Raw genomic sequence first — 20,357 nt, 5'->3', positions numbered from 1 at the left:
ATCAAGGTTATCTTGTCTTTTCATGTATTGTGAAATAATGTGTGATTTCAGATTTTCTAGTGTTAGGCTAAATATAATAAAATAATTGGTTATCAGGCAATGTTTTTTGAAAATATGGTGCGGGTGGTGTTTTGTTGTGTTTTTTTGTTTTTTTGGTGTGTGTGTGTGTTCAAACTCAGTATATAACCAAATAAACAGTTGTGTAACCAAATAAAAAGTTGTGTACAATCAACCTGGGAAAGGGCCTCCATACAAAAATGTATTCCTTGATGAGTAAAATACTGGAATACAGTATTTGACATTTGACTACTGTTGGCCATGGAATTATTATTGATGTTTTTGGTTTTTATGAAAATGGAAATAAAAATGAACCATGTGGCAGTCTTTTTGATGATGCGGGCGGTGCCTGACAACCAAGATTATTTTTTTATTTAGCCTTATTTAATATTTGATTCCGGACACTTTAACATTTGAACACAATGAAACATCATCACTACGTTGCGTGTTTTCTGCTCATTGATGGTCAACTGAACAACGTATTTCAGGTGTGTCAACAATAGAAGTGAAGGACTTCATCAAGCTGTTCAACCCAGATGGAAGCGCATACATCGACAAGCTTTCACCGATCAGACAGGTACCAGTCATTCTGTATGGTGACCAACCATAAGATAAGGGACCTTATGGCTGAAAATCATATTTGACTTCTTATCATATTTTAAAACTTATGTTGTCTTAGGACCACTAAAATACAGTTGATAAACTTCAATTCATATTTATTACAGAGACACATGGCATCAAACATTTGGACTCATTTTCTGCCAAGTCCCATTTTCAGACTTTATGTAATAATTGCAGTTTTTAGATGATGTCTGATTAATTGAAAGTAGATAGTAGAGAGTATGCTGAAATTTTGTGAAATAATGTTTGTAATACATTATGAACTTACGAGAGAAAAATACGATATATTTTTAGTCCTCACACATGGTGAATTTTGCGGAAGTAACTTGACGTTAAACGTCTTTCTTTTTTCACAATTGTATCCTAGCATCCATAAGGTCCTTTTGCCCCTGGCATGTCACATATTTACACGTTCCTAATGTAGTGAAATATGCCCTTAAATTTAACATCTTGGCTGTTACAAATAACAAGGATCGATACCAGAGTGCATGTTTCCAGGGACCACCTCCGTGGTCAAGTGGTAGAGCATCCACCCGGAGAAGGGAAGGTCCGGGGTTTGATCCCCAGCCACATCATACCAAAAGATGTTAAAAGATGGTACTTATTGTTACCCTGTCTGTCGCTCAGTATTAAGGAGCAAAAACAAGGACTGGTTGTCTCGAAGTCAGTATACTGTGTCTGAGTGGGGTATTCATGTTAAACTGCGGCATGGTATATCTGTGTGCTAGCACTACAAATCGGCATCAGTCCGGACTAGTACAAATGGCCACACTCACATACAGGTCGCTATGTAAGTGCAATATTCTTGAGGCGACGTTAAACCCCATTTCACCTCATGTCACCTCATCGCATGTTTCCAGTAGAGGTGTGACAGTTTCTAAGTGTTACTGGGTTCTTTTATTGAAAGGAAGGATGCTTTCCTAACACATTTCATTTTGTTATGATGAAGATTATAACAAAAATTCGTAAGCAACCGTTTTTCGGTGAGGTTAGATTTTCAAGACACAAAGCAGCTTTGGAGATCATTGTGAGGTGAGCATGTCATGAATGATTCCGACTGATCTGTTTACAGCAGTCAAGACGCAAGCTGACCAAACTCAGTAGTCAGGGGGAGACAACTCTCTTGTGGCCCGACTGCATGGATACGCTTTATCACGGCATTGAGTATGTAGCTTCACAGTCAGTTTCTTTGTTCCGTGAAATTGTCATAACTTTTGCCATGCCATCTGATTGTTTATATTTGTGAGTAAAGCGACTGCATAGCGGGTCCTGAACTCTAGGTGGAGACATCCAGGTACATGGAACCTGGGGGATGCTGCGTCAGAACAGATCCCCAGCAGCACATGTTTGTCAAGAAAACATAGAATGTCCCTGAAGTAAATGTCTTAAGTTGAAACCACATCACATGTCTAATTAACTCTAAAGTACAGACTTGAAATGTTTATACCATGTCCGTTCATTTTGGGGATATACCATTCTCGGTCTGAAGTTTCAAGTATTGGAACATGTAAATGTGAGGAGGTCGTGGCTCCAAAACATAAACATGCTTGTGTACAGTAATCTCTGATCATTATTCGTAATTAGACCGCCTCCATATTTAGACCGCCTCCATGGTTAGACTGCCTCCATGGTTAGACCGACTCCATGATTAGACCATCTTCATGATATTACTGCTTCCATCATGTCCATTATTAGACCGCATTTATGATTACACTCCCTTCATGATAAGCCCACCTCCATTCTTAGACCGTCACCATGAGAAGACCACATCCATTATTAGACCGCATCCATGGTTAGACCGCCTCCATGATAATACTGTCTCCATTATTAGACAGTCTCCATGACAACACACCTTCATGATAAGACCACCGTCATGATTAGACCATCCTCATGATAAGACCGCCTCCATTCTTAGACAGTCACCATGATAAGACCACCTCCATTATTAGACCGCCTTCATGTTAGATCATCTCCATGAATAGACCACCTCCATGATTAGACAGTCTCCATGATTAGATTACCTCAATGATTAGACCGCCTCAATAATTAGACAGTCTCCATGATAATACGATATCAATGATGAGACCACCTCCATGATTAGACTGCCCCCATGATTAGATCACCTCCATGATAAGATTTCCTACCTGGTTAGTCCGCTCCATGGTTAGATTGCCTCCATGATAAGACTGCCTTTATGGTTAGACCGCCTCCGTGATTAGACAGTCTCAATGTTTAGACCGCCTCCATTATTAGAACATCTCCATTATTAGAACGTCTCTATCATTAGACCGTCACCATGATAAAACCGTCTCCATTTTTAGACCGCCTTCATGATTAGACCGTCTCCATGATAAGACCATCACCTCCATCATCTATTGAATTGAGTGTCTGCCTGGAGACCAAACCACATATTCATGCACATTGAGATATTGAAACGATTAAACTCCCTTTAAGCTCCGCCCACCTGGTTGATAATTGGTGCACATGGATTTGTTGCCTGTTTGTTCCCAGCTACTACAAGGACAAAATATCAGAGAAGAATGAAAAACACTACTCCAGTTTACGGGAGAAGTTCATCAAGAATGAGACCTGCAGCTCCTTCACGACCAAACGCATCCTCACCAAGAAGAAACCTCACAAGTCCGAGTCCGGAGACAGGAAACGGAGGTCGGGGAGTCTCATGTCGCCGTCCAGGAAGTCGCCACGAGGTCCACTGACATCACTGCCGCCGATGAAGGAGGAGATCAGGTGAGGATGCTCTGTTTTATTGAGTAGTCTCCCTTAGTTCACGTCTGTAGGTTCAAACCCGGAATTGGACCTGTGAAGAATAGGTCTTCAGCTACCCATGCTTGCCGTAAAAGGTTACTATGCTTGTCGTAAGAAGTGACTAATGGGATCGGGTGGTCAGGCTCGCTGACTTGGTTGATGCATGTCGTCATATCCCAATTGACTTGATCGATGCTCATGATGTCAATCACTGGATTGTCTGCTCCAGACATGATATTCGACCGCCTCCGTGGTCTAGCGGTAGAGTTAAGGGGTTAAAGCAAGGACTAGTCGGCTCGGAGTCAGTATTCTGTGTCTGATTGGGGTATTCATGTTAAACTGCAGCATGGTATCTCAGTGGTCTAGCACTATAAATCGGCATCACTCCGGACTAGTACAAGCAGCCACACACTGGGTGTCTGTTATTTCATCCATCAATCATGACCACTGTCCACATGATCATTGATTCATTCCAGGCTCCGAAGTAATTATCACAACATACAGTACACTACACCATTTCATTACTTTACAGGACACTCATATTGCCTGCAAGGACCCTTAGACTTCACTATTAGGGTGCCCCAGGACCCCTCTTTTGTAAGCCAAGGTGAAACCCTGGTGGTGTACCAAGGATGTTTGAGTATGAGTTGTCACAGTGATAGATTTATGTGCCAAAGAATTTGTTAATTGCATACTGCTCTTTAGGGCTTGCAACTAACACATACTAAGTATATTGTATTTAAATTTTTTTTTTGACAGTCTATAAATAATAACCATGCTAAAGCCTTGAAAATGACAGTTGAAAGCCTTGAAAAACCTTGAATTTTAGTGCTCTATATCTGTATGAACCTTAAAACTATCTTACCTCGTAGTGCAGAGTATGAACAGTATTATTGACAAATAGGCCCTCTGTTACATAAATGCTGCTGTGGGATTGTTGTGATTGACAAAGTGATTACCCACATGGAATTAAATAATAGAAAGATGTTGCCTGCTAGGGCTGGGATGGGTAACTCGGGTACCCGGGTCGGGTGGGTACTGAGTAGGACTCGGGTACCCATAGGACTACCTGGACCCGTGGTTAGTCACGGGATGTGTTGTTTAATGACAAATATTATCTAGAACTCTATGGTTACACTACAAGTCACTGATGGTCACATTTCTTTTTGACTATGCACCCATTCCTTCTGACTTTTATATACTGAGTGAAACAAATAAGGGAACGCCATTTCATTGCAGCGTCCCTTTATTTATTCCCAGATTTTTACCCACAGTGACATCCATAGCTTGGGAACAAAACCTGGAAAACAATAAAAGGGGCACTTGTATTTTCATGTGTTCCCTTTTTTGTTTCCCTCAGTATATGTTTGAATAAAGGTAAATCTTCAGTGTTTGCAAAACGAGATCATTTTATATGTGTATCTAAATATATTTTACCAGGGCTACAGTCAAACTCTTCCCAATTGGACATTTTGTACCAATCTCTTGAGACCTACAGTGGGTACCCGGGTAATGTCGGGTAATAGTGGTTTGGGAACCCGGGTAGTAGATACAGACTCATCCCAGCCCTATTGACTTCCCTTCCTCCTGCAGACCCTTGTCCCAGCCGTCCCGACAGAAGATGATGCTGCAACATCCAGGGCTGAAGAGTCCACGGAAGCGCATGACCTTGACCTCCGAGAAGCTGAGGCGATCGCCACGGAAACAACCCAGTGCTTCCTTCCAGCGCCTCAAGTCAGACAGCCACGTGCTGCCCCTACCACCGAAGAGGAAACGCCGATCAGATCCCGATTTGCTCAACCAATCAGATGACGGAGATGATGTATTCTCATCACAGAGACTCGATAAACCGTTACGATCGAGACCTGCGTCTTCTGCAAGCGTGTCGGATGAGGAGAGGGCGAGGAAGCAGTCCCGCTCTGAGAGGCACAAAAAGGTAGCTCTTCTTGACAGTTCAGTTGGATGAGTCGTCGTTGTTTCTGTAAGGGAAGACTAAACTTTGTTGTATGGGTGTATGGGTACCAAAGCAGATACCTATGAATTTGGGTTCAAATCCAGGTTCCCCCGATATGTTTCTAAGTTTGTCAGCACCATACCTGTGCTCGTGGGTTTCACCAAATCGGTAAACGTCTGAGACCTGCATCACTTCGGGCTTTCCTCCCACATTAAGCTGACACGCCGTGATATAACTGGAATACTGTTAAAAGCGGCGTTAAACCCAACACACTCACTCACTCATGCCAACAGCAAAAGTAAATTCTCCATGTCGGTACTCAATATAAGCTAGAGCATTATGTTACAGAAACTGGAGCAGATCGTCAAGTCTGTGCTGGTGCATCATGGGGTTGATGAAGACAGCGCGATATTCAAGTCGTGTGCAGACAAACTCTTCCAGGTCACAAAGTTCTTTGTTAAGGTAAGAGACGTTAAACGTAGGAGACGTTAAGGTAGTGTTTTCAAAAGAAGTTTAAAAAGAACACCCTATTCTTTCAGATGACTATCGTTAATCTGTCATGGCTGGTGGGTATTGCAACACACAGCCTTCCAAGTGTGGTTGTCCTCTGACTTGTTTTCGGTGATATACATCCCAATGAGACGCCCAGGTTATAATCAGTCCCCAGGAACCTATGCTAGTCAGTCATAGTGGTCAGGAGACGTTACAGGATTAGCAGGTTCTCATCTTCCCAAGGCAAGGGCGTCGACCGACTATAAAAGTCCAGTTTGCACCCTTGCTACACGAGCTAGCTGGACTGACGAGTCTTTGCATAGTCCCAATCAAAAGCTTGTAACCTGGTAGTATCTGGTTCATAAACAACATGGATTCCAAGTGCAGATTTCGGTTGACTACAGAATTTGAAAACCATGTGTACCACCAACTGAGCGTCGACATATATTTTGCACATCGATATTTTTTATCAAGGCGCTCAAGTGCTTTGATGCACTTCGCTGGGTAACATCCATTTGATAACAATTTAGATCTTCATTATCGATCATGCCCTCTTGACTGTGCCCCACCATTTTATTTGATGCAAATGCAAGATCAAGCATCGAAATTCCAGCCTAGTTCTGCAAGGGTTAAAAGTGGACTTTTATAGTCAGGTAACGCCCTTGCCTCGGGAAAATGCGTGATCTCAAAAAATGTAGTTTTGTTGTATTCTACTCAACCTTGCATAGGGGCACTTAAATAGGGACTCTATCCATATATTGTGTTGTGTAGGATGAATGCCTGAGGTGTGTGAGGGGCAGTCGGGTAGCCTAGTGGTCAAAGCGTTCACTCGTCTCGCTGAAGACCCGGGTTCGATTCCCGACATGGGTACAATGTGCAAAGCCCATTTCTGGAGTCCCCCACCTATTTCTGGTGCTGGAATATTGCTTAAAGCGGCGTAAAATCCAGGGGTCCGGAAAATTTAAAATCCCAATCGGACATTTGCATTTCGGCCACGCCCCCTTCAAATAGCGTATTTTAGTACGACTTTTCACACAGTACAAGTTTACGTATTCATAATATGATGAATTATGAATTGTTTCAATTTAAATTGTTTAATTCACCGGACACTTAATATCAAATAATATCATTTTAGATATACATGGAAAACATACGTTTGTTTCTGTTATAATAACAATCTGTTAACGTAGCGAACTACTAAAATCACTCACTCACTCACTCACTCATTTGATGATGATAATGATGATGATGATGATGATGATGATGATGATGATGATGATGATGAAAATTGAAAGTGTTTATTCATGTTAGTTAACCTGTCATATCGATAACCTTTGACCTCGCCAGGTGATGTGTGTGGTTGTGTTCTTGCAGACTCTCCCCAACTCCAGGAATCTCAGTCAGGAAATGAAGAATATCGCAGAAGGGCAAGTCACACAGGTAGCCGTCACCATGTACAGAGTAACTGTGTACAGAGTAGGGCTGGGAAGATACACCAAATGCGCGATCCGATATGTATCACGATACCTTACTCACGAACCGATATGTATCACGATACCTTACTCACGATCCGATATGTATCCTGATACCTTACTCAGGATCCGATATGTATCACAATACTTCCATGTGCTCTTACCTGTGGTGCGTAAGCCATCTTTTTCATAGACAGGATGGCCAAGTACCTGGCACACTGACGATTTACAGATGGCAGTGTGAAGTATGGCACAACAAATGAAAATATGTATGTTTTCACTATTAACTTGCACTACTGATTTTGTGTTTAGTGGAACAGTTATGAATCGATCATTTAAGATCGATATATTTACTTAGTGTGTGTGACTGTGATCGATACTTGTATCGAGAAGTAAAAAATTGTGATCCACCGATGCATCGGTGTAACGTCCCACCACTAGTACAGAGTTCAGAGTACATTGGCATTCAAAATGCCTTCTGGTCGTATCACACAAAACAGCTACACTTCTGTTTGTTTGTTTGTTGTTGAACGCGGCACTCAGCAATATTACACTTATATGACGGCGGTCTGTAAATAATGGAATCTGGACTAGACAATCCGATCATCATGAGCATCGATTCACGCAATTGGGATCGATGACTTGCATCAACCAAGTCAGCGAGTCTGACCACCCGATCCCCTTAGTCGCCTCGTACAACAGGCATAGTCGCCTTTTACGGCAAGCATGGTTACTGAAGACCTATTCTACCCGGATCTTCACAGGTCACTACACTTCTGACTGGTATCCCTTTCATTTACTGTCTAATCAATCGATGTCACAAATGCCAAGCAGCTCCTTCTGGACCAAAGAAAAATTAATCATCTTCCCGAGGCATGTGTGTCCACTAGTCTATATCAAAGCCTAGTTTAAAACTACTACCCTTGCCTCATCAAGGCCACTTTTCTTGGCTCGATCCTGGCGCCACCTCACGTCGATCATAAGTTGTGCCCCTTAAAATGCGATTTCCAATCAGATCGCTGTTCTTATCTCGTATGACTTCACGAAGAACAGCTAAGACCAAGTCGATCAGATAACGAAAGCATTCACAATTTCATCCCTGACAGAAGACACAGGCAATCATTAAGGGTTTAAAAGATGAAAAAGAACAAAGACAGGCAGTGGTGAATCACTTTCATACGAAGGTGTACCAGATGTGGATGTTGATTTTGTGAAACGTTCCCTGATTGGACTATCGATCGATATATGCGATAGTCCAAACATTTTTAGCACAGGAAAGTGGGCTTGATGTGGCAAGGGTGGAAACAAGACTTTGATAACAAGGCTGGTGGACGCTCTTGCCTCTGTGAGATGAATTAATGGGTGATAAGATAAAACATTAGAATATGCGAATAGGGAAACTGATGTTTCCACCTGTTTCACCTCTACCCATGCTTGCCGTAAAAGGCGACTCTGCTTGTCGGAAGACTAGACTAACGGGATCAGGTGGTCAGACGGTCAGACTTTCTGACTTGGTTGATGCATGTCATTAATCCCAATTGCATTGATCGATGCTCATGTTCACAGTTGTCAATCACTGGATTTTCTGGTCCAGTGTCATATAGCTGGAATATTGCTAAGTGCAGTGTTAAACAACAAACAATCTTTTGTCGGTTTGTACTTAACATTCCCAAACAGATTTTTTGTTTTTGTCTGAATACCTGAAAAATGTTTTCATATTCCTGGTTGTTTTTATTATTTTGAACTAGATTTCTTTGGGGTGTTACGTATGTTTATCAAATATTTGGAGTATTTTTGTCTCCCTTCAGGAGTTCAGTTACCAAGACATTGTTAATTCTGTTGTGTAATTTCAGGTGGTGGACCTGGAGAAGAGGCGGCAAGAGATGAAGAGACCATCCAGGAAGTAGATCTGTTCAGTCATCTCTTCATCCCTGCGTCAAGAGGCATCAGTGGCCTGGGGGCACGGGTGGCCCAGTGGTCTGAGGCGCTGCGATTTGCTGTGCAGAGTTGCGTCCCTTTGGCACGCCAGAAACCTATGATTGTGGGTTCAAATCCCAGTTCGCCCTGATAATGTTTCTAGGTTTGTCAGCACCATACCCGTGCTCGTGGGTTTCACTGAAGTGGTAAACGTCTGACACCTGCATCACTTCGGGCTTTCCTGCCAGATAAAACTGACACGCTGCGATATAACTGTAATACTGTTAAAAAGCAGTGTTGAACCCCATTCACTCTCACTCATAAGTGGCCTAGTGGCTCCAGCGGTAGAAACTAACAGTTTTCGTCCACTTGTCCTTATAATGATAACACATAGCAAAACCCTTAAAAAGGGGCAAATTTCTACTCATCCGTATGGTTCCTTAACTACGTGACAGTTTGGCAAGGACTATAGGACTAGTGCCAAATTTTTCTGCTGGGTCCCAGGTGCTGCTATTTGCTGTGCAGAGTTGCGTCGCTAAGGCGTGTCAGAAACCTATAATTTTGGTTTCGCCCTGATTCTGTTTGGTTTTGCACCATACTGAATTCTTTGATATTTACTGCTTTGGGCATCACTTTGAGATGTCCTCCCTCGTCAAGGTGGCTAGCCGCCATGCTACTGAACCAAACTGTCCAAAGCAGCGATACACCAATCTCACTCACCCATCCACATCAATCTCTGTACAGACATCATAATCATTTTGTAATAAATCATATTGAACAGCTCGGTTAGTGTTCCAATGTCTCAAGTGTATGTGTGTCTAAGTGTGAGAAAGAAAAGCTCATTTGTCAACACAAGGGCTGGTGTCTGTCTGCCATTAACATAAATCAAACACTGGTGTTTACCCACTTTGTTCACATCTACTGAGTGAGTGAGTGAGTATGGTTTTACGCCGCTTTCAGCAATATTCCAGCAATATCATGGCAGTGAACACCAGAAATGGGCTTCACACATTTTACCCTTGTCGGGAATCGAGCCGGGTCTTCGACGTGAAATTCAAACGCTTTAAACACTAGGCAACCCAACCGCCCCTCACATCTACTGAGCTAGAAAAATAGTTGCTGACTTGCAAATTTGTTTGTTGGTTAACGCCTTACTCAGCATGTTCCTGCTATATGACGGCTGTCTGTAGATAATCAAGTCTCAGCCAGACAATCCAGTGATTGACATCATGAGCATCGGTCTATGAAGACATGCATCAACCAAGTCAGCAAGACTGACCATCCAATTCCATGTCGCCTCTTATAACAAGCATAGTCGCCTTTATGGCAAGACTCGCAAATATAGCATTCAGAACAAATGTGCTGGGATGTATGATGGCACTGTTGATGCGAGAAGCTCATTCAGGAACTATAGATGACTGTTGGTTTGAATACCAGATTTGTCCTGATAAGGGTTAAAGAGTGTCCACACCAAAGTGGTCAGCGTCCACAACCTTGATGAAGCAGGTGGTTGCAGTGTGTCTGTTTAGGTATACACAGATAAATACTTTCCCAAGAGGTCCCAAATATGGAGAAAATTCATCAAAACAGAATCACATTGCTGTTTATTGATTGAAACACGTGAGATGATGGATGCATGGGATCATGTACAGAGTGGATGATGACGAAAACAGCACAGTTCAACAGCATGTACAACAATCACTGTTTTCTCTCTCAAACTCATAAAGTTACATAAGGCTTAAAAAAAAGGAATTGGTTCTCAGGCAATAACTTTTGAAAATATAGTGCGAGCGGGCGGTGCTTTTTTTCGTTCATACATTAACAAGCATACAAACGCCTATTGCCGCCATGACCACAACACGTTATGCACAGTAAACAGTGCGCATGTAAAGGGAAGTAACTGCATGATACATTGGAGCACATTTTTTATAGGTATAAGGATTTTTTAAATGTTTTTTGAGAATGGAAATAAAAAAGAAAGGTGCAGCAGACTTTATGATGATGCGGGCGGTGCCTGAGAACCAAGACTATTATTTTTTTTCGCCTAAAGTATTGTTTACTGCCTTACAGAATCAGGTAAAGTAGACAAAGAAACAATATTTATATGATGACAGCTCAACACAGAAGCATCAGTAGCAAACACACTGATCATTATGAAAAACTGCTGATGGCGCGTTAAACAACATTCACATTTACATATGATAAATTAATGGTCATTTAAACATCCCAGCTGGTTCTTCAAGTCTTCAGTCGAACACTATTCCACAATGTTTAGCCATGTCAGCACATGTACCACACTGTTTCCTCCAGTTGAGGAAGTAAACGCCCTGCCACGGACAGGGATGTGCCTGGAGAGTTGTGTCCTCCAATAACCAAGTGTAAACTGATGATCAGATACCCTGGTTTTGACTACAGTTCTTCACAACATTCCACGTAATGTCAAGTGTTGTCGTCATGTTGGTCGTTCATCTCCTTTGAGGGCTCGGTACATGCTCATCTCATTCGGGAAGACTTTTGTGAGTTCAACCATCAGCATTGCCTTAAACCTCTGAAACATGGAAAATGAAGACACCATGGAAGGCATTTCTCATACATTTGTAACAAATTCTTCAAGTCATCTACATAATCTAACTATTAATGATGGGATTAATATTCAGCTTGAGTGGTAGGTTGGACTATGTATGTATAGTATATTCCATCATGCAAAGAAAGAAGGGAACAGCGATTTTCTTTGTCTTTATTTGTGGACAAAACGATATTAGGCAGGGTGCTTGGTGCTAAATAGACAAGACATTACGAAAAATAGAACCTGCAACTTTGGTGTAGTAGGAAGTGAAAAGACCTGTTTTCAGTTTTTATCAAAATGTGACAAAGCAGCTAGCTTATCTAATGTCAAGGGGTAGTAGACCTTTCCACAAGACAGGCACACACAAGGAGAAAGATCTGTTCAAACAAGACATGAGCTTGTAACGAGGGACTGACAAGAGATTTTGGTTTGGACGCAAGTTGACATACAGAAACATAAGGCGTGAGAAGATCGGAGAGATAGGCAGGACTGTTACTTTTGGAGGTGACACACAGAAGCTTAAAGTCTTGCTTCCAAACACATTTAGATTTGAGAGTGGAGATAAACAATGCAAACTGAATCTGTGGATGCAGAATAGTTTGGCTGTTTAATAAATAACATCAAACTTGTATATTGCATGTTACAATATTTCTATTCTGCAAGTTACACGGAACTAATATTTCTATTCTGGTATAAAAAAACAATGTTCATCAGCCTAACATCTGGAACAGGCTTGTGAGCATAAAGTTCTTGAAATCCTGTGAAGTGTCACAAGTCGCCAGTCAGGGACCCCTGGTTTTACTGTCCCTGGCCCCATGTAAGTCCCTGTTTCAGCATGCCTGTATGCATTCAGCAGCTCAGACCCACAAATACCTTTTCTATATCACAATGTAGCTGGTATTACATACTTGTCATCTATATTCCAATCATTTTTCTGAAATTTACAATCAATACCCTTCTCATTTGCCTGATGTGTCAGTGACTGCTGACTGTATTTTAAACACATCCTTGCAACTTCTATCATAAACTGTTATTGCAAGAGTTCTAAATGAGATACCAGGTACTGAGACTCAACAGATAATTACTTTTTATTGCACAGTCCTAATAAGAATGATTAGTGTTGCTGTAATTTAAAACAAAATGTAAAATGCAGCAGTTAGTATCCAAACAATTTGTCAAGATATTTTTTCAAAATGGAGGAAAACCCACCATCCCGAGGCAAGAGAGTTAACTGACTTTGACTAGTCCAGACGAACTAGGCTGGAATTCCTGGGCTCGATCGTAGCGCCACCAGTGGCTATTACGAGTTATGTCCTTTCTATGCCTCTCCTATTGACCAATCAGATTCAACCTCTCGTATCACTTGCATTTGTTTCAGACAAAACGGTGGCGCCCAGTCAAGACGATCTGATCGATAATCAAGATCTATATTGTGATAAAACGAGTCTTACATCACGAAGTGCATCAAATCATGTGAGCACCTTGATTAACACATGAAAAGATTTAGCGGTGCACATGCTTTGCAAATCCTGCAGTCGACCGAAATATGAATGACACACTACGAACTGGATTTTGATTTCGGTGCACGATTTTGATTGGACTATGCATAGACTCGTTAGTCCAGCCAAAATGTAACTCCATAATACCAGCCTAGTTCGGCAAGGGTGGAAAGTGGACTTTTATAGTCAGTTAACTCTCTTGCCTCAGGAAGATGAGGAAAACCGTGAAACCTTTGGTTTGGCCTAAATATGTATCAGTTCACACATTTCAAACTCACCTTCAGATTATCCATCTTTCCCTTTATCAGTTCATTTTTAGCCAAGGCTTTTTCCAAACAGTCTTTAGTATACAGGTTTGGGTTTTTACCTTGATCTATGTAGCTGGAAGGCAACAAAAGACAGGCCAAATGTCAATGACTGTAAACACAAGCAGGAAAAAGTCTACCTCAAAACAACTTTTCTATTTGAGCTGAAAAACATTTCTCTGAATGACATTTTAGAAGAAGTCATATGGTTGTTCGTTTGTTGTTTGTTGTCAGCAATATTGTTGTCAGCCATATGGTGGCGGTCTGTAAATAATCGAGTCTGGACCAGACAACCCAGTGATTGATATCATATCAGTCTACACAACTGGTATATGATGACATGCATCAACCAAGTCAGCGAGCCTGACCACTCAATACTACTAGTCACCGCTCACGACAAGCATGGGTTGCTGAAGACCTATTCTAACCCAGATCTTCATGGGTAGATGTAGTATGAATAAGGACATATAACATGTACAGTGAAACTATTTTAGTCTGGAACCTGTTCAGAAGAACTGAGAACAGTGCTACTTGAAAGAAATTACAAAATATCTATTACCCAGTACAATGATTATTCTGAACATGTTACTGACCTGTAAATTATTGTGTTATGTGCTTAATCTAGAATTGACGTATTGAGGAAATCTGTGTGGCAGAAGTGAAATCACCATCTGTATCTTGCTCGTTTGGGAATATAACCCGCACACAATTTCTCTTCCACCTGGGTCAGTGTCATTAAATTTGAACCCAAAACAAAGCTATGACATCAAATTGAACCAGAGTATAATACACTGGATAATTGAGCATTTGATTACTCAGAATTGTCACTTGACATCATACTTGAAACCAGTATATCACTACTTAAGCATGTTTATCCACGTTACCGTGTTCAACTTACTCAAAAACTTCCAAGGGGACATGAACATCTTGCATCTGTGGACGGAATTTGTCAATTTCCTGCATCTCTAAAACCATGGTCTGTCTGAAATAAAAAATACAGTCCTTGCATTTTATGATTTGCTACATGTAGAATAAAAATTAAACCAGAAACAGAGTAGATATGAAAAACATAGGAACCATTCACATATTTTACTTCGTCTCGTGGTGTCAAAGGAACCCGAACACAGACGTGTACTTTAGACAACTAGCCTGACACTAGTTACAGACCGTTGCAGCTGAAGTGAATAAGCGAACTGGCAGGCGTACATGGCCTTCGCCGGTAAACTGCACTCTTGCACAATATCTCATCTCAACTTGGAAATGAACAGGAAATTAGAGATTAACAGATTCATAATGTGACGAAAGAATATTTGATTAGAGAGTATTATTAGAGTGTTTATTTGAGCAGATTCTTCGACTCCTTCCTCTGAGCATATTTGAGTTTCTATTACGAGTTTTGCATTACATATGTGTACTTACAACTTTTGATTCAGAACATTCTGTCCTTGTGGCTGAAAATCACTGACAATGATACCCATTTGACGAGTATTTTCAATAAACAGTTCTAACTGTTGTTCCAAAGCCTCGAATTTGTCCGCCATCTTTGGCACTTACAAAGGGGGGTAACCTCAGAAATCGTATCGTCGGCAAACCACAATTTTATTTTATGAGTGAGTCGGTTAATATTTAATCTTCAACCATATATCAAAATAGCGACTAATGAAATTCAACTTGATTGACTTTCGAAGCATACCTAGTCATATCCATGTACACTATTCAATACTTGTTTTAAATCAATCGAAATATTCCTTCACCGATATTCGGACGATGTGAACAATGTGGCTTCATAGAAATCCTTTCGTTGCACACAGCAGTCAAGACATTCCCATCGAGGCAAGTGTGTCCACTAGCCTATATCATAGAAAATATGCCTATATCAAAGCCTAGTTTGTACAAGACTTTGATAACAAGGCTAGTGGACGCCCTTGCTTCGGGAAGGTGAGACATTCAAGGCTGGGTTGATTCCACTGATTAAATGCGTATGGGGCATAACCTTTGTTTGGAAATTTTAATTTCTCACTGATTAGTCTCTCACTTTTGGATGTATAATTAAGCAATGTTTTGTCAACGAATTTATAAATTCACAATGATGTTTTTGTTGGTGTTCAGATACTATTAGAAGCGCCGTAAAATACCAAATTTGACCCTCATGATGGAAACTGACAACGGACAGGACTAATATGAGTACATGTCATTAATCAAATGAAGTTGCGGGTCTTAAGCTATTTCTGTAGCTGATTAGATATTAGAATTACTGAACACTTCTGTCATTTTACAAACTGACTTAAAATTTCATTGACTTATTTGACTGCGATTGAATGAATTCAGCCCTAATCTCCTTCATTATAATTACTGACCAAACAACGACCAAATCAGCCACGTGTGAACAAACATGTCAACTAAATATCCAGTTAACATTAGGTTACATTGGACGTTCTCATGTACAGTAATGGGTGGTTTCTAGAGAATAAAATAATTCATTGGTTTTCGAGACACCTGTTCTAGTCCAGGCCCTTAGGGAGATAGCGCGCAGATGTGTCTACAAGCATCAAATTTCGCACAGGTGTAGACCAGAACATACTAAATTCACTTTTGGAGGGCGCCAAAGCCGGTGATCATTGGGGCCGCCATATGGGCAAAATCCAAGATGGCCGCCAGTCCCTATTGTTGGCGCTTCACAGGCACAATTTTTGATTATTTCACCACCACCACCACTACTAACCTCGCCAATTCAGCCAAAAAACAACTACAGAGACGGAAAATATGAATACATTCACTGGACAAGTAGCCATATACGCCACCTGCGTGTGATTAATGCACAATTAGTCATGACCACCTATATCAGCGTTTCTGGAAGAAGGAAAAATACATGCAAGGACCAATTTATGTGACCTTTATGTGTTCAGTGATATAAACCATCAACCACCAGCAATGCATTATACTCATTTGCAGACCAGAAAATAACATTATTGTGTCACATCCAAATTAAACCCCTGTGCCCCTGGAAATACTCTGACAACTACAGTGGACAAAGCGTATATGCCTCAGATTTGGAATCCTTGAGGTAAAAAACCTAAGAAAAGAGCCTTCATTGATGATCCTATGACTTTTGGTTATTTAGTTAGGACAAAATCCAATAGGGACTGGCGGCCATCTTGGATTTTGCCAACATGGCCGCCCCATTTATCACCGGCTTTGGCGCCCTCCACAAGTGGATTCAGTATGTTCTGGTCTACATGTGTGCCAAATTTGATGCTTGTAGACACATCTGCACGACATCCCCTTACGGCTCCCTAAGGGCTTGTACTATACTAGAACTGCATTTACATAGATGCATAATCAGAATACAGGGTATGTCTCATAATCCTAAAGCTTGCACCTTAAAGCAGGTCTCATGATCAGGGAAACAGGCGAGTCTCTGAATCCTAGCACCTTAAAGCAGGTCTCATGATCAGGGAAACAGGGAAGTGTCTCTGAATCCTAGCACCTTAAAGCAAGTCTTATGATCAGGGAAACAGGGGATTGTCTGAATCCTAGCACCTTAAAGCAGGTCTCATGATCAGGGAAACAGGGGAGTCTCTTAATCCTAGCACCTTAAAGCAGATCTCATCATCAGGGAAACAGGGGAGTGTCTGAATCCTAGCACCTTAAAGCAGGTCTCATGATCAGGGAAACAATTGAGTCTCTTAGTCCCAGCACCTTGAAGCACGTCTCATTGTCAGGGAAATCGGCGAGTCTCTCAATGCTAGCACCATAAACAGGTCTCATTGTTAGGGACATCGGCGATTTTTCTTTATACTAGCACCATAAACATGTCTCATTGTCAGAGAAAACAGGTGAGTCTCTTAATGCTAGCACCTTAAAGCAGGTCTCATGATCAGGGAAACAAGCGAGTCTCTTAGTCCCAGCACCTTAAAGCACGTGTCATTGTCAGGGAAATAGGCGAGTCTCTTAATGCTAGCACCTTAAACAGGTCTCGTCATCAGGCATACAGTGCGAGTCTCTTAATGCTAGCACCTTAAAGAAGGTCTCATCATCAGGGAAACTCGGGAGTGTCTGAATCCTAGCACCTTAAAGCAGGTCTCATGATCAGAGAAACAAGCGAGTCTCTGAATCCTAGCAGCTTAAAGCAGGTCTCATGATCAGGGAAATAGGGGAGTGTCTGAACCCTAGCACCTTAAAGCAGGTCTCATGATCAGGGAAACAGGGAAGTGTCTCTGAATCCTAGCACCTTAGAGCAGGTTTCATGATCAGGGAAACAAGCGAGTCTCTGAATCCTAGCACCTTAAAGCAGGTCTCATGATCAGGGAAATAGGGGAGTGTCTGAACCCTAGCACCTTAAAGCAGGTCTCATGATCAGGGAAACAGGGAAGTGTCTCTGAATCCTAGCACCTTAGAGCAGGTTTCATGATCAGGGAAACAAGCGAGTCTCTGAATCCTAGCACCTTAAAGCAGGTCTCATGATCAGGGAAACAGGGGAGTGTCTGAATCCTAGCACCTTAAAGCAGGTCTCATGATCAGGGAAACAGGGGATTGTCTGAATCCTAGCACCTTAAAGCAGGTCTCATGATCAGGGAAACAGGCGAGTCTCTTAATCCTGGCACATCAAAGCAGGTTTCATGATCAATGAAAAGATCGAGTCTCTTAATCCTAGCACCTAAAAGCAGGTCTCATCGATATGATCAGGGAAACAGGCGATTGTCTGAATCCTAGCACCTTGAAACAGGTCTCATGATCAGGCATACAGTGATTGATTCCATTGGTAACTGCGTTTTGGGCATAGTCTTTGTTTGGAGATTTTAATTTGAAGCGTACACTAATCCTTCGTTTTGCAAGGCAAGATCACTTGGCGATATGGTTCGCCCATAAGCGAGCTGAACAAAGAGGCAACCCTCTCCCGGATGTACGATTCTTGTTTTGAGATGCTGCTCGCATGAACTTGATTTATTTACAGATGCGGATCTACTTACCATGAAACGCTCCCCGTGACAAGAAAACTTTGAAATATTGTAAACCAGAGAATTAATGATTTCTCGAAATTATTACTAGAATAGTACTACTCTCGGCTTTGTCTCTGCATTATGGGGGCGGTCGGGTAGCCCAGTGGTTAGAGAGTACCCGACATGGGTATAATGTGTGAAGCTCATTCATTGTGTCCTCCACCGTGATTTTGCTGGTAAACTGCTAAAAGCGGCGTAAAACTATACTCACTTAGTCACTCACTCTGCATTCTGCCAAACCCCTAGAATCCGTTATATTACCTCCCCTGGTTCCCCACCCACTATATTCTCCTGTCACAGGTCTTCTTGTGGCAGATTATGTGATCGCTGTACATGTTTAGTTTACCATTGTTTCCCTTTGACTTCAGTAAATAGTACTGACAATCTCCTGTTAGGTTAATTCATTCATGCATGTGGTTCTCTGGTGGTTTCTCCCTTTGGGGTATCAAATATCGCTGGATCAGTTCAGATATACTCGTTATGGATCTAAGAAATGAAAACACAACACTTCTCTCATTTCAAAGTCCATTAAGCAACGTTTTGTCAACGAATTGAGTAAATTTGCGAGGTGTTTTAGTCGTCGAGATACTGCAAGAAGCGCCGTAAAATAGCATGGAAGCTGACAATGGACAGGACTAATATAAATACATGTAATTAATCAAATGATTTTGCTGGTCTTAAGCCAGTATAGCTGATTAGGTAAATATTTTGCATTTTCTATTACGCCTGTGTTTATCAGCTGGATTATTCATGGATTAACCCATATGAGTGTAAGTTACTTTAGTTTTCTTTGTATGTCGGCAATTGAGATGCTATTTACATGAATGCTTATATGACCTTATATGTTTACTTACTGATATAAATAAATAATATTATGGCCTTGTTACCAAACTATGCGGGGAAATATAGGAATTTCCAAAATCCTTGAGCCGCAAACATCGGTCTTTCTTTGTTTTTATTCTTTCCTTTTCTTTTATTTTCATATAAAACCAAAGACATCAGTCATTACACAGACAAGATATGTATCCCTTGTATATTCTGTTGTTAAAACTATAACTCCAATATGCAATGTCTATACAATCTAAACTATCCTTGCTATCTGCAAACTGCAGAGGCTTATCTGATAAGCTAAAAAGAAAAGAGGTTTTTCATATTTGGCGCAAACGAAATTTTGATGTCATCTGCCTTCAAGATATTCATATAGATAAAAATCAAGTGAACATTTTTAGGAATGACTGGGGCCTTGAGTGTATTTTCGCTCCCTTCAAGTCTAATGCCCGCGGGGTGGCTATTCTCTTTAATTCCATCGAAATGTCTATTCATAAGGTTATGATAGATGATGGTGGAAATTTTATAATTGCTGATATAACCATTAAAGGAATAAGATTGACCTTAGCTACTATATATGGGCCTAATTCTGATCTCCAAAACTTTTATCATGATATCTTTAATGCCATTGATGGACTTGATAATGAATCGATTATAATTTGTGGGGATTGGAACCTCATTCTTGATCAATCTCTAGATCTGGAAAACTATAAAAATATTAACAACTCAAATACTAGAAAAACGGTTCTAGACTATTTATCTCAGTATAACCTAAATGATGTTTGGCGTGAACAGAATGCAGCTGTAAGAAAATTTACATGGTGGAAACATAAACCCAGACAGCAAGCTAGGCTAGACTTTTTTCTGGTTAGTGAAGATA

At 41.1% G+C, this 20,357-nt stretch overlaps 2 protein-coding genes across 2 annotated transcripts in view; one reads left to right on the top strand and one right to left on the bottom strand.

The window, feature by feature from the left end:
- LOC139445050 (mdm2-binding protein-like) overlaps positions 1-10,052 on the top strand; it is a 31,620-nt gene extending 21,568 nt beyond the window's left edge. Inside the window, exons 14-20 of the mRNA XM_071226119.1 lie at positions 546-634; positions 1,751-1,842; positions 3,190-3,426; positions 5,038-5,380; positions 5,747-5,860; positions 7,265-7,330; positions 9,216-10,052. Coding sequence (XP_071082220.1) covers positions 546-634; positions 1,751-1,842; positions 3,190-3,426; positions 5,038-5,380; positions 5,747-5,860; positions 7,265-7,330; positions 9,216-9,269 — 995 coding nt within the window. The 3' untranslated portion in view covers positions 9,270-10,052. The remainder of the gene's footprint in view (positions 1-545; positions 635-1,750; positions 1,843-3,189; positions 3,427-5,037; positions 5,381-5,746; positions 5,861-7,264; positions 7,331-9,215) is intronic.
- Positions 10,053-10,889: 837 nt separating this feature from the next.
- LOC139445041 (mediator of RNA polymerase II transcription subunit 10-like) lies at positions 10,890-15,193 on the bottom strand. Its single transcript, XM_071226107.1, has 4 exons — positions 15,069-15,193; positions 14,548-14,631; positions 13,623-13,725; positions 10,890-11,827 (listed from the first exon to the last, which is right to left on the bottom strand). The coding sequence occupies exons 1-4, from the start codon at positions 15,188-15,190 to the stop codon at positions 11,732-11,734; spliced, it is 405 nt and encodes a 134-aa protein (XP_071082208.1). The 5' UTR covers positions 15,191-15,193; the 3' UTR covers positions 10,890-11,731.
- Between the last annotated feature and the right edge of the window lie 5,164 nt (positions 15,194-20,357).

The sequence above is a fragment of the Haliotis cracherodii genome, unplaced genomic scaffold (assembly GCF_022045235.1).
Source record: "Haliotis cracherodii isolate W230 unplaced genomic scaffold, xgHalCrac1.p SCAF_10, whole genome shotgun sequence".
Taxonomy (NCBI): domain Eukaryota; kingdom Metazoa; phylum Mollusca; class Gastropoda; order Lepetellida; family Haliotidae; genus Haliotis; species Haliotis cracherodii.
This window is presented reverse-complemented; position numbering and strand designations above follow the sequence as displayed.

Bases quoted from the DNA above. Each gene is read 5' to 3' on its own strand.
- LOC139445041 (XM_071226107.1), bottom strand. From the start codon at position 15,190: ATGGCGGACAAATTCGAGGCTTTGGAACAACAGTTAGAACTGTTTATT. The intron at 13,726-14,547 runs GTAAGTTGAACA...GTTGCCTTCCAG, and splicing joins GTCCCCTTGGAAGTTTTTGA to CTACATAGATCAAGGTAAAA. The intron at 11,828-13,622 runs GTGAGTTTGAAA...TCCATGTTTCAG, and splicing joins GAAAGATGGATAATCTGAAG to AGGTTTAAGGCAATGCTGAT.